This window comes from Alexandromys fortis, unplaced genomic scaffold (genome assembly GCF_014885135.2).
Source record: "Alexandromys fortis isolate MF-2015 unplaced genomic scaffold, M_Fortis_MF-2015_v1.1 scaffold_165, whole genome shotgun sequence".
In the NCBI taxonomy this organism is placed as follows: domain Eukaryota; kingdom Metazoa; phylum Chordata; class Mammalia; order Rodentia; family Cricetidae; genus Alexandromys; species Alexandromys fortis.
Genome location: NW_026068038.1, coordinates 1,492,699 through 1,505,355, shown reverse-complemented (window position 1 = coordinate 1,505,355; position 12,657 = coordinate 1,492,699). Strand labels below are relative to the sequence as shown.

Genomic DNA, 12,657 nt, shown 5'->3' with positions numbered 1-12,657 from the left:
GAGCTGCACTGACCTTTTGATCATCAAAAGTAGTGAGGGTAGGAACTCAAGTAGGGCAGGAACCTGGAGGCAGGAGCTGGTGCAGAGGTCATGAGGGGTGCTGCTTACTTGCTTGCTCCTCACAGCTTGCTCAGCCTACTTGCCTACTTTCTTTTTTTTTTTTTTCGAGACAGGGTTTCTCTGTGGTTTTGGAGCCTGTCCTGGAACTAGCTCTTGTAGACCAGGCTGGTCTCGAACTCACAGAGACCCGCCTGCCTCTGCCTCCCAAGTGCTGGGATTAAAGGCGTGCGCCACCACCTCCCGGCTTCAGCCTACTTTCTTTATAGCATCTAGGACCTCCAGCCCAGGAATTACCCCACCTGTGATGGTCTGGGCCCTACCACATGAATCCCTAAGAAAATGCTCTACAAACTTGCCTGCAGCCCACTATTCTGGAGCCATTTTCTCAGTTGAGGTTCCCGCTCAGATAACGCTAGCCTGTGTCAAGTTGACATAAAACTAGCCAGCACACTGGCCTCTTCCTATGTGTGCTTGCCCTGTACCTGGCTGTTCTGATGAGAACCCTGTGGGGATCTGAGACCTCATCGGACCTCTGGGTATGAGCACACAGCAACAGCAGCAAAACTCAGAAGTAGTTGGGGCCATGACTGATGGGCAGCTCAGACTCCTGTAGGTGAAATGAGTTTTACAGAAAGTGGTTGCAGATTCCAGAGAGATTCCTCAGTTCCAGCATGTCCAACCAGATCCTAGCAGAAGCTCCTCAGGGAACTGAGCAGCAAGCAAATACTTGGGAACTGTCAGCAGCAAGAGCAGAGAACAGCAGAGGTTGACCTCTGGACTGCTCCACATGCACACTCATGGGAACGGGATGAAGGCTGGCAGAGGAGCCAAAAGGCAGTGGCAGACCTCTCAGTGCTGGTTTCTAGGTGATTCTAGGCCCTGCCTTGGAGATGAGGTTTGAGGTTACGAGGTCCGAATTTCCAGGTGATGCTGGTGGCATCTCCTCCTGTCCTGCAGGCATAGTGAAGCCACACTTAATACAGAAGTTAGGATGCCCCAAGAGGAGAGGCCAGAGCAGCCTCAGTCATCATCTCGAGGAGTGAGATGGTGGCTTGAAGGATAGAATACCAGAGAAGAGGTAGCTGAGCCTAGGGCTCATCTTAGTTCAGGGTTCTGTGCTGTAATAAGGCACCATAGCCAAAAGCAGCTTGGGGAAGAAAGGGGCCGTTTCACCTCACTTCCATGTCGTGGTCTGTCATCAAAGGAATTCAGGAGCTGGTGCAGAAACCATGGAGGAGGATTGCTCACTGGCTTACCCTCATGGTTGCTAAACCTGCTTGTAGAACCCAGAACGAGCAATCTAGGCTGGCACTGCCCAGAGTGCCCCCCCCCCCGCCCCATCAGTCATCAATCAAAATGCACCAGAAACTTGCCCACAGGCCAGTCTGGTGGGGACATTTCCCCAGTTTAGGCCTCAAACTCATGAGATGCATCTTCCTCTGCTTCCAGGATGCTGGGATTGAAGGCGTGTCACTGCCCCTGGCTCTGGTTTTGTTTTGTTTTGAGACAGGGTCTCTGCATAGCACTGACTGGCCTAGAACTGCTATATAGACCAGGCTAACCTCAAACTCAGAGATCTACCTGCCTCTCTCTGTCTCCCACCACACTCAGCTTCAAATTTCAAAATATCAGAGCCTTTCTGAAAAGCAGATCTTTGATAGGACCCATGTATAAGGGCTGACATGTAGGTGACACCCAGTGCGTGGTCCTCAGCACTCTTTAGTCTATCCCCTTGGCCTTTCTTAAATTCTGAACTCCCTTTTCCTGCAGTTGGGGAATAAAGGAGAGCTCTCTTCTATTCTCCCAAGGACTGGAAGTGCCCAGGGAGCTTGGTGCATCTTCCCAGGAAGTCCTTCAGCTCTCCCCACCAGAAACCTCCCAAAACTGGCTAAAGTCACGCTACGTTTGACTAGTCACCTGGGGACCAGCTCCACGCAGTGGTGATGCTGGGCTGCCCTGTGGAGAGGACCACACATTCCAGCACTGTTGGGATGGTGTGTCATTTTGGAAGGGATCCCGGGCTGGGGGAGGAGCCCTCACTGGTCCCACTGAAGCATCCCCGGAACTTCATGAGTGAGATGACTTTAATGTTTTGAGCCACTAAACTTGGGGCAGGCGTTTGCTTCCTCAGTAACCGATCACGCAGTTTCGCTTATTGTCACAGATAATGATAGACACATGTAAAACATGTGTTAAAGTATAGGCCAATACTTCCACTGAAGAGCAGCAATTAAGAGTAGATAGAGGGTTTACCATAACCGTCATGATCATCATTGCAGATATGGGTTCCTCGGCCAACTGAGGTCCCAGGAGCGCAGCCAAGTTGCTCTTTACCCCCTCAAGATGCCTCAAGTCGGGGCCATTTGTCAGGAGAGAAAATCAGCCCTCCCCTGTGAGGTGACTTCGCTCTTCCCACAGCAGAGGATAAATGGACTTGGGGTCTGTGGCATGGGTGTCAGGGTCACCCACCGTGCTGGGTCCATCCTGCATCCTTCAACCTTCTCACCTCTAGGTTGTGGCCCCTGCATCTCTGGTGCTCTGGTGCTCCTATGGGCAACAGTGCAGGTCCCAAGGATCCTGGATCCTTCCATCCATCTTCTGGGTCACCCAAGGCTTTTACTGGGAACCGCAGAGATGTGCAGACAAGCAGACTTAAGTGAGGAGCTGCGCTCTTTTCCTCAACAGGCAGGGCTGCCTCCTGTGAATGGAGCCCTTTATTTTCCAGGGCCATAAATCACGACGGTTGCAATGGGAGCCGACACGCGCCTGTGTGGTGTGGATGTGCCATACTTTGGTGGTTGGAAGCGCTAAGCGCTGGTCTTGAGGCGCTGAGCTGTGGGCAACTCCAACATCGCTCCCACCTGCAGGTTGGACAATCCCACCGGTAGGAGCAGTTTTCCGGATCAGGGTCTCGGGCCAGAATTGGCTGGAGCCCTGGATCCTGGCCCTGTGGAATGGAAAAAGGCTGTTCCCAGGGGAACCCTGACCTGCTCATCTCCTGACCACAAGCTGGGCCTGCAGGCCAACTGGAAGCCACAGCAACTTGTCAGAACACAGAGAACATTGAGTGGCTGAAGAATTCGGAGTCAGAGTCACACACCACCTTGTGTGTGGGGGGGGGATTGTGTGTGCAGTGTGTTGTTCTAGCTGTGTGACCTCAGGCAGGGCTTACCCTCTCTGCGCCTGGGTTCTTCAGAGTTAACTTTTTTTGTTTTTGTTTTTTGAGACAGGGTTTCTCTGTAGCTTTGGAGCCTGTCCTGGAATTAGCTCTTGTAGGCCAGGCTGGCCTCGAACTCACAAAGATCCGCCTGCCTCTACCTCCGGAGTGCTGGGATTAAAGGCGTGTGCCACCACCGCCCAGCCAGAGTTAACTCTTGAGACTTGCAGCGGATTTCGCCACACATCACAGGAGGGAAGCAAGCAAAGTTAGGACGAGGCAGAGGCAGGACTGGAACCACACCCTGGGGGCTGGGAGCTCCGAACCAGCACGTCCATTATCTGATTCTCTGGGGGCCACACAGTCTTGGTGTGCAGGGGATGCGTTCAGAGACCCCAAAGCTGCCTGGGATGGGGCTGGAAGTGACTTTACCCTTCACTTTTCTGAAGTCCATTTCCTAAAGCCCTATTGTTTGTGTAACTAGGAAAAGATAATTAGTTCAGCTCTCAACGAGAACAACCCATCTCCCCTAAACTGAGGTCTAAGGGTCTGGACTAGGGTCCACTCATCCGGACCTGGATGCTTGTTGCCTGGTGAAATGTTTTTCTGTAGTTCTAACATGAACTGTAAGAAATGAACAGCAGGTGGCGCCATCTCCTCATGAGAAATAAGCAGGGGCAAAATTCCAGGGCGGGTGCTTCTTGTGCCTTCCGGGATTCCCTCTTCTTTTCAAAGGGTCCCTAACCATGAGCTGTCTCCCTGTACTGGCATCACGGTGAAGTGCAGCCTGATGCCCCCCACCCCGCCCCTTGCTGCCCTGCCCTCTGGGGTTTACCCCTATGGTCCTCTTCCTTCTTCACACAGGCCTAGCTCTCTGACCCAGCCTGACGACGGGGGCTGATGCTGAGGGTCCGGTGAGAGCTCATTCCTGCCAGGCCCCTGTCACACAGAAACCCAGAGACATCGTGTGCCTATCTAGAACTTGCTTTCGGGACAAATTCCCAAAGACAGATAACTGGTCCTTTTTTCAGGGACATCTAAGAACCTGGCATTCTGCCACATGGCCATGACCGGGACAGTCGGGGAACATGGGGTTCCTACCTCCCTGGCGTGACGTCACTAGTTTTAATAAGATGCTCAGAGAGGCTTAGCACGTGATCCTTCCCCAGACCACTGCTGTGTCACCATGAGGACACTGAACACCAGAACTGTGCCGGAGTAATATGGACCACCGAAAGGATTGGTCAGGCACTATGGTTGGGCTCAGTGGGGCTAGCTTTCAGCTCTGTTCAGACTACCCTACCCAATTGTCCCTTGGGTGGGCCAGGCCCAGTGACATCCCTCCAGGGGAGTCAAATGAGCCTTCCTTATAGTAGAAAGAGCTGCAGGACCCAGCACACCTGTTCTGAACAGGTGTGCTACCCCACCTTGGTAACTCCATCTTCCCATCATGCTCTCTGCAAAGTGGCCTTCTTTCATACGGTCAGCCAGGTGACTGTGGACTATGATAATGGCTGTGCTGTGCTGACCTGTCTACTGGGAACAAGTCTAACGGCAAGTTTTCATGGCGGCTCAGTGTGGCCCTTGAGGGCACTCTGGGTGGTTGAACAGCTGGGCTCACTCTTTACCCAGCCTGCTGTTTCACGAGGACTGTATTCCTCTCCGGGCCATCAAAGCTCATCAGAAAATGTTAGAAGGGTGGAAGTAGAGATCTAGGGTAGATAGCATCCTAGCTGAAACACTGAGGGGGATACTCGGAGCGGGGGAGAAGGAAGGCGAAGTGAAGAAATGCAGGCGCAGGGGAGGGGGAAGCTCACGATTAAAGGTCCATGATCCATGTGTCCATCTTTACAATAGCCCAGACTCCATCCAGTGACTGGCAGGGCCCCACCTGGGCTTGCAGGAAAGAAGGCCCTTCCTCTCCTTACCCAGAGAAACAGAATCAGGCAGCCGCACCCGACTGCCGCCCACCAGTCTCTGGTCTTGTGTCAACTTTTGCTTGATGTTTATTTCCACTGTACCAAGAAAGGGGGGCAGGCAGGGAGCCATCGTGAAAGCTGGAAAGGCCGGGTCTGCAACTCCAGGAGGGACGTGAGAGTCTCCAGTCTGACAGGACACTGAGAGTCTGTGGCCTTCCTGGGCTCAGTGGAAACGCTGGACAGGGTCTGGTAGCCCATGTGTATAGCATGAAGGCCAGCCTGGGTCGGGTCAGGAACCCCCCTTCAACATCCCCCTCTCCACTGACGATGGGTTATCCAAGAAAAAAACAGGTCATCAGCTTTGGGGAGCAGAAAGTCCAGGGTCTGAGCCCCAATCCCACATCCTCCTATTTTACACCAGCACTGGTGTGGCCTCTCTTGAGTTGGGCTTCCATACCTGGGGGGGAGCAGGGGCGTGAAAGTCACTTAAAGGGTGTTGTGAGGGTGGACTGAGGAGAGGGCTGTCAGGATGTCAGAGTCTCCTGAATGTTGCCTGTTCCTCCAGGACACCTAGTTTTCCCAAACTGCCACTGGAGCCAGGGCGGGCAGGAGAGGGCAGCAGAGGCCAGACCAAACCACCTCACCAGGGCTGGCTGGGGCTGAGGGCTCTGAGGAGCACACACACTTCAGCCCTTACCAGGAACCCTGTCCTCCCTCTTCCAGAAAAGCCCGATGCGGTGGGTCGCTCAGAGCCACCAGAAGAAGTGATGCGACCCTTTCATCTCCCCACCTGAGACCCTCAGACTATTCTGGTAGTGTGTGGGGGAGTCTCAGGCCCAAACCTACGGCGGAGCTATAAGCACCCAAGAGACGGCTCCTGGAAAGTGTGGGCGGGTGCATACATGTTCTACACACACACACACACACACACACACACACACACACACACCATCCTTATGGTGAGAAACACCAGGGGTCTGAAGGCCACCACTCTTCCCTCTGGGTGCCAGGGCATTATGTCCCCTTCCACCTGAGCACATCACTGCCCCATCTTACTGGGACACTGTCAGAGAGGAGGAAAGCAAAAGAGACGTGGCTTGGTCTGCACACTTCCAGGTGGCCCCAGGACAAGTACTCCGGTTGGCCGGTATTTCTACTCCCTCCTAGGAATACAGTCACTGATGGCATCTGTCAGGCACGGAGTAAGGTTTTGGTGCAGCACCAACCCTTCCCTGTCCTGGACCCTTCACTCCCAAAGAGAAAGGACAATAGACAGCACCCGCACATCACAGCTCACACCCTGTTGTCCTCTAGCCTCTGGGTGCTGAGGTCATCCTGGGTCTGGGTTCAGGGTCAGTGGCCCCGGGAAGTTCCTCCTGACTAAGGTCTGTGGGACCTAGAGTCAAGGCCTAGGAGACTGTGCACCCAGGTCTGCAAGAGGAGGAGTTTCTGGAGGGGACCCTGTGATTCACCTACAGGGCCGAGCTTTGTGCCTCCCCGCTGTTTGTCCCTCTCCGCGCCTTCAATTCAACCTTAGGCCTTACACACACTCTGCCAGGGTGCTTGGAGAAAACTAACAACAGGGCTCAGACTGCGCTGACGATAGGTAAGTGAGCACGCACGCACAATTCCGTGCCACTCAGAGGCCCTGTGCTAATTTAAGACCGTGACTTGCACGTGTCCGAGTGCTTTCGTGGACACGGTGGTGGGCCCTTCCCACCCTGTGCGAACTTAAGCCAATGAGCCCGGGAAAAAGCCTGGCGCCATCAAAGCGGCGGCGGGAAACCTCGGGCCGAGGCTAGGCGTTCTTGCCGACCGAATCCCGCCCAGCTCAGCTTGCCTGGAGCCGCCCTCCTCTGGGGAAGGCCGGACTTTCCCTCTCACCCTCCGGCGGCAGATCAGGCGAAAGCAGGGCTCCAATTCCCCCGGCCCTGACCAGTTCTGCAGGAGCGACTCAGGGTGCCTTCCCAGCTGGGCCTGATATGTGGGAGCTGGGAAATCCCACGAAACCCACACAGGAGTCTGGTGATGAGCCGGAAGCTGGGGTTCACCGCCGCTGCCGGCACAGGGATCCTGGGCGCAGAAGTCACCGCACCAGGGGGCCGCCTCCGTGCTTCCCTTGTCCTCAGTTTTCTCAAGGGCGCAATCAGAGCTGGGAAGGTGCCCCGTCTCTAGGGTCCCGAGGGCTTTCCCTGGACCTGCTTTACCGCCCGAGAGAAGGTCAGATCCTCCCCGCCCCCCTAGCTTCGAACCTGCTCCAGGCCGCAGGGCCCTGAGAGCAGGGAGGCCGCAGCCCCCGCCTGATGCTGCAGACGCCGCTGCTCCGGCCTTTTCCTGTCCTCTTTATCTGGGTTTTATAGACAGCTGTTAGTTTGGGACATTAATTGCCCGGACGAGTTTATTGATAATTTTGATGTAACAGAGCACCGGAGAAATTACCCTCCCGTCCAGAATGTCAAGTCTGAGAAGAAGCAGGTTCTGAGGCGCGACCCCACGGTGCACAGACACTGCGGTGGGTCAGGACCGCAGTACCAACAATGCAGCTTATTGTGTTTGTTTTCCTAGGTGGGCGGTTGGTGATGGAGATGGTGGTCAGGGAAGCCCAGAGTTTAGCTGTTCGTTGTCTCCAGAAGAGGGGGTTAAAATACGATTTAGAAGGGAAATATGTTAGTGGCAGGAACATGGATGCAGTTGGGGTACCCACGGATGGAACCTTCCTGACTGGGTTTTACAGAGTCCACCGGGGAAGACCATCAGGCAATTGAAAAACAGACAAAATAAACAAACAAAACTTTGAAGTTACTTCATTATCTACAACAGAATGCAAGACAGGCCAAGCAAGGCTCATGCCCGGAGAAAACTGGGTTCAGGGTAGAAGGAAAAAAATATACAGAAATACATATAAAAACCGTGTGCTTCTGCACGCACCGACTTTCCCCCAGAGATGAAAATACTACAGTTTTTCTTTAAATGTTTGACTATTTCTTAAAACCAAGAAATGACATTTAGGGGGACAGAAAGCTCATATTCAAAAATTAGAGGCAGGAAAAAAAAGTTACCCCTACCCAGATTTTACTGAAATGAAGAGTGAAAAAGAGAGGGGGAAATGGGGGTAGGGGTGAGATTCAACTAGACTTAAAGTTTTGTTTCGTCCAGAGCCGCAGCTCCAGGGATAGGCAATGTCTATTACCCTCAACAAAGTAGCCATTCGAGTTTATTTCTAGCAACAAGAGTTTTAGAGGCCATGTACAAATGTTATACATTTTTATTTTTGTTCTTTTTGTAGGAAAAAAATACACAAAAGCATACCCTCGGATTATCCTTTTATACAGTGCGGAAGGAGGTTTAAAATATGTGTTGTAGACGGCGCACCTCTGCGGCCGAAACGCTAAAAAGGGGGACAGTCCTTCATTTTATATATATTTATATAAAACATATGGGGATTTGTTTTTACAGATTGGTCTTTGTTTCAAATTTACAATGGGTATCAAATAAAAAAAAAACAACAACTCTACACGGCAAATATTGCCAACCAAGTCACACCATTAATACCGGGAGGGCAGAGCTACGTGGTGTTTTGATTAGGAAAAGAAAGCAGAATAAATAACAGGCTAAGCCTGTCTCCGGTGTCAGGGAGCCTGAACTACACCACCTGATCGAGCCTCCGTATCCCTGCAGCTTTCCGAGTTCGTTTCCTTTCCGAGTTACAGTAGAGACTGGAAGACAGAAAAACACCTACTGAAGAAGTCACAATGCAACTCCAAATCAAAGTGAAAGACACACACTGGAGGAAGAAGAAAACGGAAAGGGCCAAAGGCTGGGGCAGCTCCTCAGCCGCTTTTCTTTTTTTAAAAGACAAACAGAGGCTCCAGGTATCCAAGTCGTATCCACGAAGATCCACCTGTGATTGCTGGAGGAGACCCCAGGTCGGGAGAGGGAGATGCCCGCCTGATCCTTTCCTCCTCCCCGGAAGGGGGAAAAAAGATGGCTGAAGGGGGCTGAAGAAACTGTGCATTTCAAGACATTCTTTCAAAAAGTTAAAAATTAAAAGATAAATACTCAATCAAAAATAAAAGTATTTGATAATGACCGGTCTCAAGTGTTCGTGCTTCTAAAAACTGTCCCTTGGTGTGGGAGGGGTGGAGAGACCTCGGCAGAATTCTTTCCTTCTACTAGCTGCTTCCCCCCCCCCCACACACACACACACAGCACCTTAGTGGCTGCTTTCAATGGGGTTGAAAACAAGTATCTATTTCACTGTCAGCTGCAGTCCGATCTGGCGTCCCACGGCCACGGTTTTTTTTTTTGTTGTTGTTGTTGTTTTTTGTTTTTATTTTTTTTTTAAAGAAATTAGTGAGGGAGCAGCGGGGGTGGCATCTCCGACCACAGTGCCAGGTTTGTGCTGGGGTTTCTTTCCAAATAATCCGTTAGGGAAGGGGACGGGTCCTTTTCTCTTGCTGCCGGTTATACCTCCAGAGTAAAGCAGTTTGTGGGGGTGGGCTCCTGGTCCCTGGGCCGGCCAGACTGGGCTGGGGGGGGCCCCCGCGGCCTGGGCTTCACATCACACACGGTTTGATATCTTGGTAGGTGACCTGCTGATGGTAATAGGATCCTCCACCAGTCGAGTGCATAGAGGAAGACGCCATGGCGTTGAAAGAGAAGACAAACTCCTTTCGGTCACACATGCTGGGTGACTGTGAGTGATACCGAGGGATGCCTGTCGGGTGAGGGCACAGCAAGAGTGGGAGCAAAATATTAGTTTCTGAGAAGCCCTGATGACCAGGCACCCCTCCAACCTGGCCCTAGCATTTTCTGGCACAACCGCACCCCCCACTCAAGTGTGGAAGGAACTGGGGAAGGGGACTGGCCCCTCCTAGTGCATCCCGTACCAGAACACTGGCTAGAAGTCCTGCTTGGGTAGCTCCAATACCTTGGGCCTCTCCAGCCTGGACACAGGGCCTGCCAGGGGGCTTCTTTAAGCCGAAGAGGAAGGTGCAGAGGAAGGCAGAGAAAGCAGCTATGGCTCCTCATGCCCCAGAACCTGGGAGACTGAGATTTCTGCAGCTGTCAACTTCCATTCTGGTGAAGTCAGAGGCCCAGAGTGGGGTCAACAAACTTCAGAGTTTCAACCCAGAACAGTCCCCCTGAAGGACAGGCAGGGTGCCCAGGATGGGTGGAAAGAGGATTTTAACTTGGCATAAGCTGGGGGTCAGAGGTGGCCCACTAGGTCTAGCCTAGTGTTCTGCTTCCCAGGAGTTCGGACCGCTAATTTCTGAATACCCCTCTACCCATTTCCCCTTCCAGAACAAGGCCCGGTAAGAAGAAAGCTACCCAGGAAGGGCTAAGAGTAAAGTGAGCTGTTGCCTCTTTTCTTTCTCAGTGGGGTGAGTTTGGGGTGGGCACTGAAGGACCTTGAAACCTGGATCCCGAAAGACAAAAAGCTTTGGGGTCTATAACTCAGACCCCCAACTCCAGGCCCCATCACCACACCGGCTAGCTTCTGTCAGTACAAAATGTCCCTGGAGCAGCAGGCCAGGTTTCCTCAAGAGCCTGGGCTGAGCCTCTCAGTGTTGGGCCCAGGCGGCTTTGGGCCTAACTCTTGCTTTGGGCCTAACTCAGCTCTTGCCTAAAACAGACTCCTTGCTTGGGGACTATCAGAAAGGTGGGCCTACTGGCCAAGTTAGGCCCCTGATTAGATACAGAGCCTTTGCTAGATATGAAGAAACCCGCATGCCCCAATGGACTCAGAATGCTCAGTTCTGAATCTTTTGGATGAGACTGGGGCCTACCTGATCTGGCATGGGGCAGCCAGCAAAGAGAAGCCAGAACAGAAACTGAACCAGCCTAAACCGGGAGGGCATCAAACCGCACACATTCCTCAGAGAGGAATGGTACTCAAAGGCACCCCGGTGGGTTGGTGGGTTGCTGCTTCCCCTCAGGGTTGGGGCTAACACCTCTGCAAGCAGGACTGGTTAACAGGCTGTCAGGGGTCTGGGACCCCTGCACTCACCTTGCAGTTCCGCTGGCCCGTTGTGACTGTTTTGGTGCAGGTATGGCTGGTCCAGGGAGTGCGTGGAGAGGCTGCCAGACAGGGGGTTGGCCGCTGAGTTACAAGGGGACAGAGGCTGTTGCTTGATGTAGGAGGCCCCGCTGTTGAGAGCTGCCGAGGCCGAAGGCGGCCAGGCTGCTGCGGAGCTGGAGTAGACGGCGTGCGGCTCCATGACCCCGCCAGCACCGGCCGGCAGCAGCGGGGAAGCAGGCACCGAGCTGTCGTGGTGCGGATATTCTCCGGCCGCAGAACCACCGCAGCCGCCCATGTACGAGTGGCCGCCGTTTGAAGGCAGGTGTGGCACCGAGTGGCTGGGCAAAGCCATGCCGTCCACGTTGCCCGCCAAGTGGCCATTCATCATGCCCAAGCCGCCCTCCAACGCCAGGCTGTTGGGAGCGCATGAGAGGCCTCCGGAGCCCTGGAAGCCGTAGGTATCGGGGAGGTGGTTGAAGCCCAGCCCGTTCACCATACTGTATACTGGCTTGAGCGCCTGGCATTTCCTTCGGAAGCCGCGCGGCCGCCGGCGGAACGAACCCTCCTCGAACATGAACTCGCTGGCTGGGTCGATGGTCCAGTAGTGGCCCTTGCCGGGCCGCCCGAGGCCCTTGGGCAGCTTGATGAAGCACTCGTTGAGCGACAGGTTGTGGCGCACGGAGTTCTTCCAGCCCTGGTAGGCGCCGCGGAAGAAGGGGAAGCGCGCCTGCAGGAACTGATAGATCTCGCTGAGCGTCAGGCGCTTGCTGGGCGAGCTCTGGATGGCCATGACGATGAGTGCGATGTACGAGTAGGGCGGCTTCTCCGGTCGCCGCACGCCGGCGTTAGTCTTCTTGGCCTTGGTGGGGCCCGCCGCCGCGGGGTCCATGGCCTGGCCGCCCGCACCGCCGCCTCCTCCTGTGCCCCCGCCGTGCGGCGGCTGCTGCTTGTCGGGCGCGGACATCGGGTGGCTGCTGCCGCCGCCGCTGCCGCCGCTGCTCTGCGCGGCCGAGCCGGGAGGAGGAGGAGGAGCAGGAGGGGAGGGAGGGGAGGGGGCTGCGCGGGGCGGCTGCACCTCTGCCGTCACTGCGGCTCCCGAGTGCGCCTCCCCCGCGCGCCCGCCCTCCCCAGGCGCGCGATTCTCCACCTCCTCCCTGCGGGAGGCCACGCGCGTTAGGGGACCCGGCACCGCCCCCCCTCCCGTTGCAAGTCTTTGCGCCCCCGCAGCCTGCAGCGTCCGATCTCCCGCTTCTACTCAGCGGGCGCGAGTCCCCAAGGTCCCTCCCCGCGCACCCCCTCGGCCCCCGCCCTGCCGGGGCTCAGCAGCCCGCCCCGCCTCTGCCGACCTGGACCCGGTGCGCCGGCCCCAGCCTCCTAGGCCCGGACGACTGGGCTGGACAGGCGCCCGGGGCCCCGGTCTTTCCAGCACTCTGGGCTGCGGCGGTGGCGGAGGCCTGGGTCGTGACCAGCGCGGGCAGAGCAAGCGACTGGGTTCCCGG

General features: G+C 54.9%; 1 protein-coding gene across 1 annotated transcript; it reads right to left on the bottom strand.

Annotated features, from left to right (window-relative positions):
* Nucleotides 1-8,428: 8,428 nt before the first annotated feature.
* Foxf1 (forkhead box F1) lies at nucleotides 8,429-12,253 on the bottom strand. The gene is made up of 2 exons (XM_050165294.1): nucleotides 11,147-12,253; nucleotides 8,429-9,853 (listed from the first exon to the last, which is right to left on the bottom strand). Exons 1-2 carry the CDS (start codon nucleotides 12,120-12,122, stop codon nucleotides 9,693-9,695), a joined length of 1,137 nt encoding a protein of 378 aa, XP_050021251.1. The 5' UTR covers nucleotides 12,123-12,253; the 3' UTR covers nucleotides 8,429-9,692.
* Between the last annotated feature and the right edge of the window lie 404 nt (nucleotides 12,254-12,657).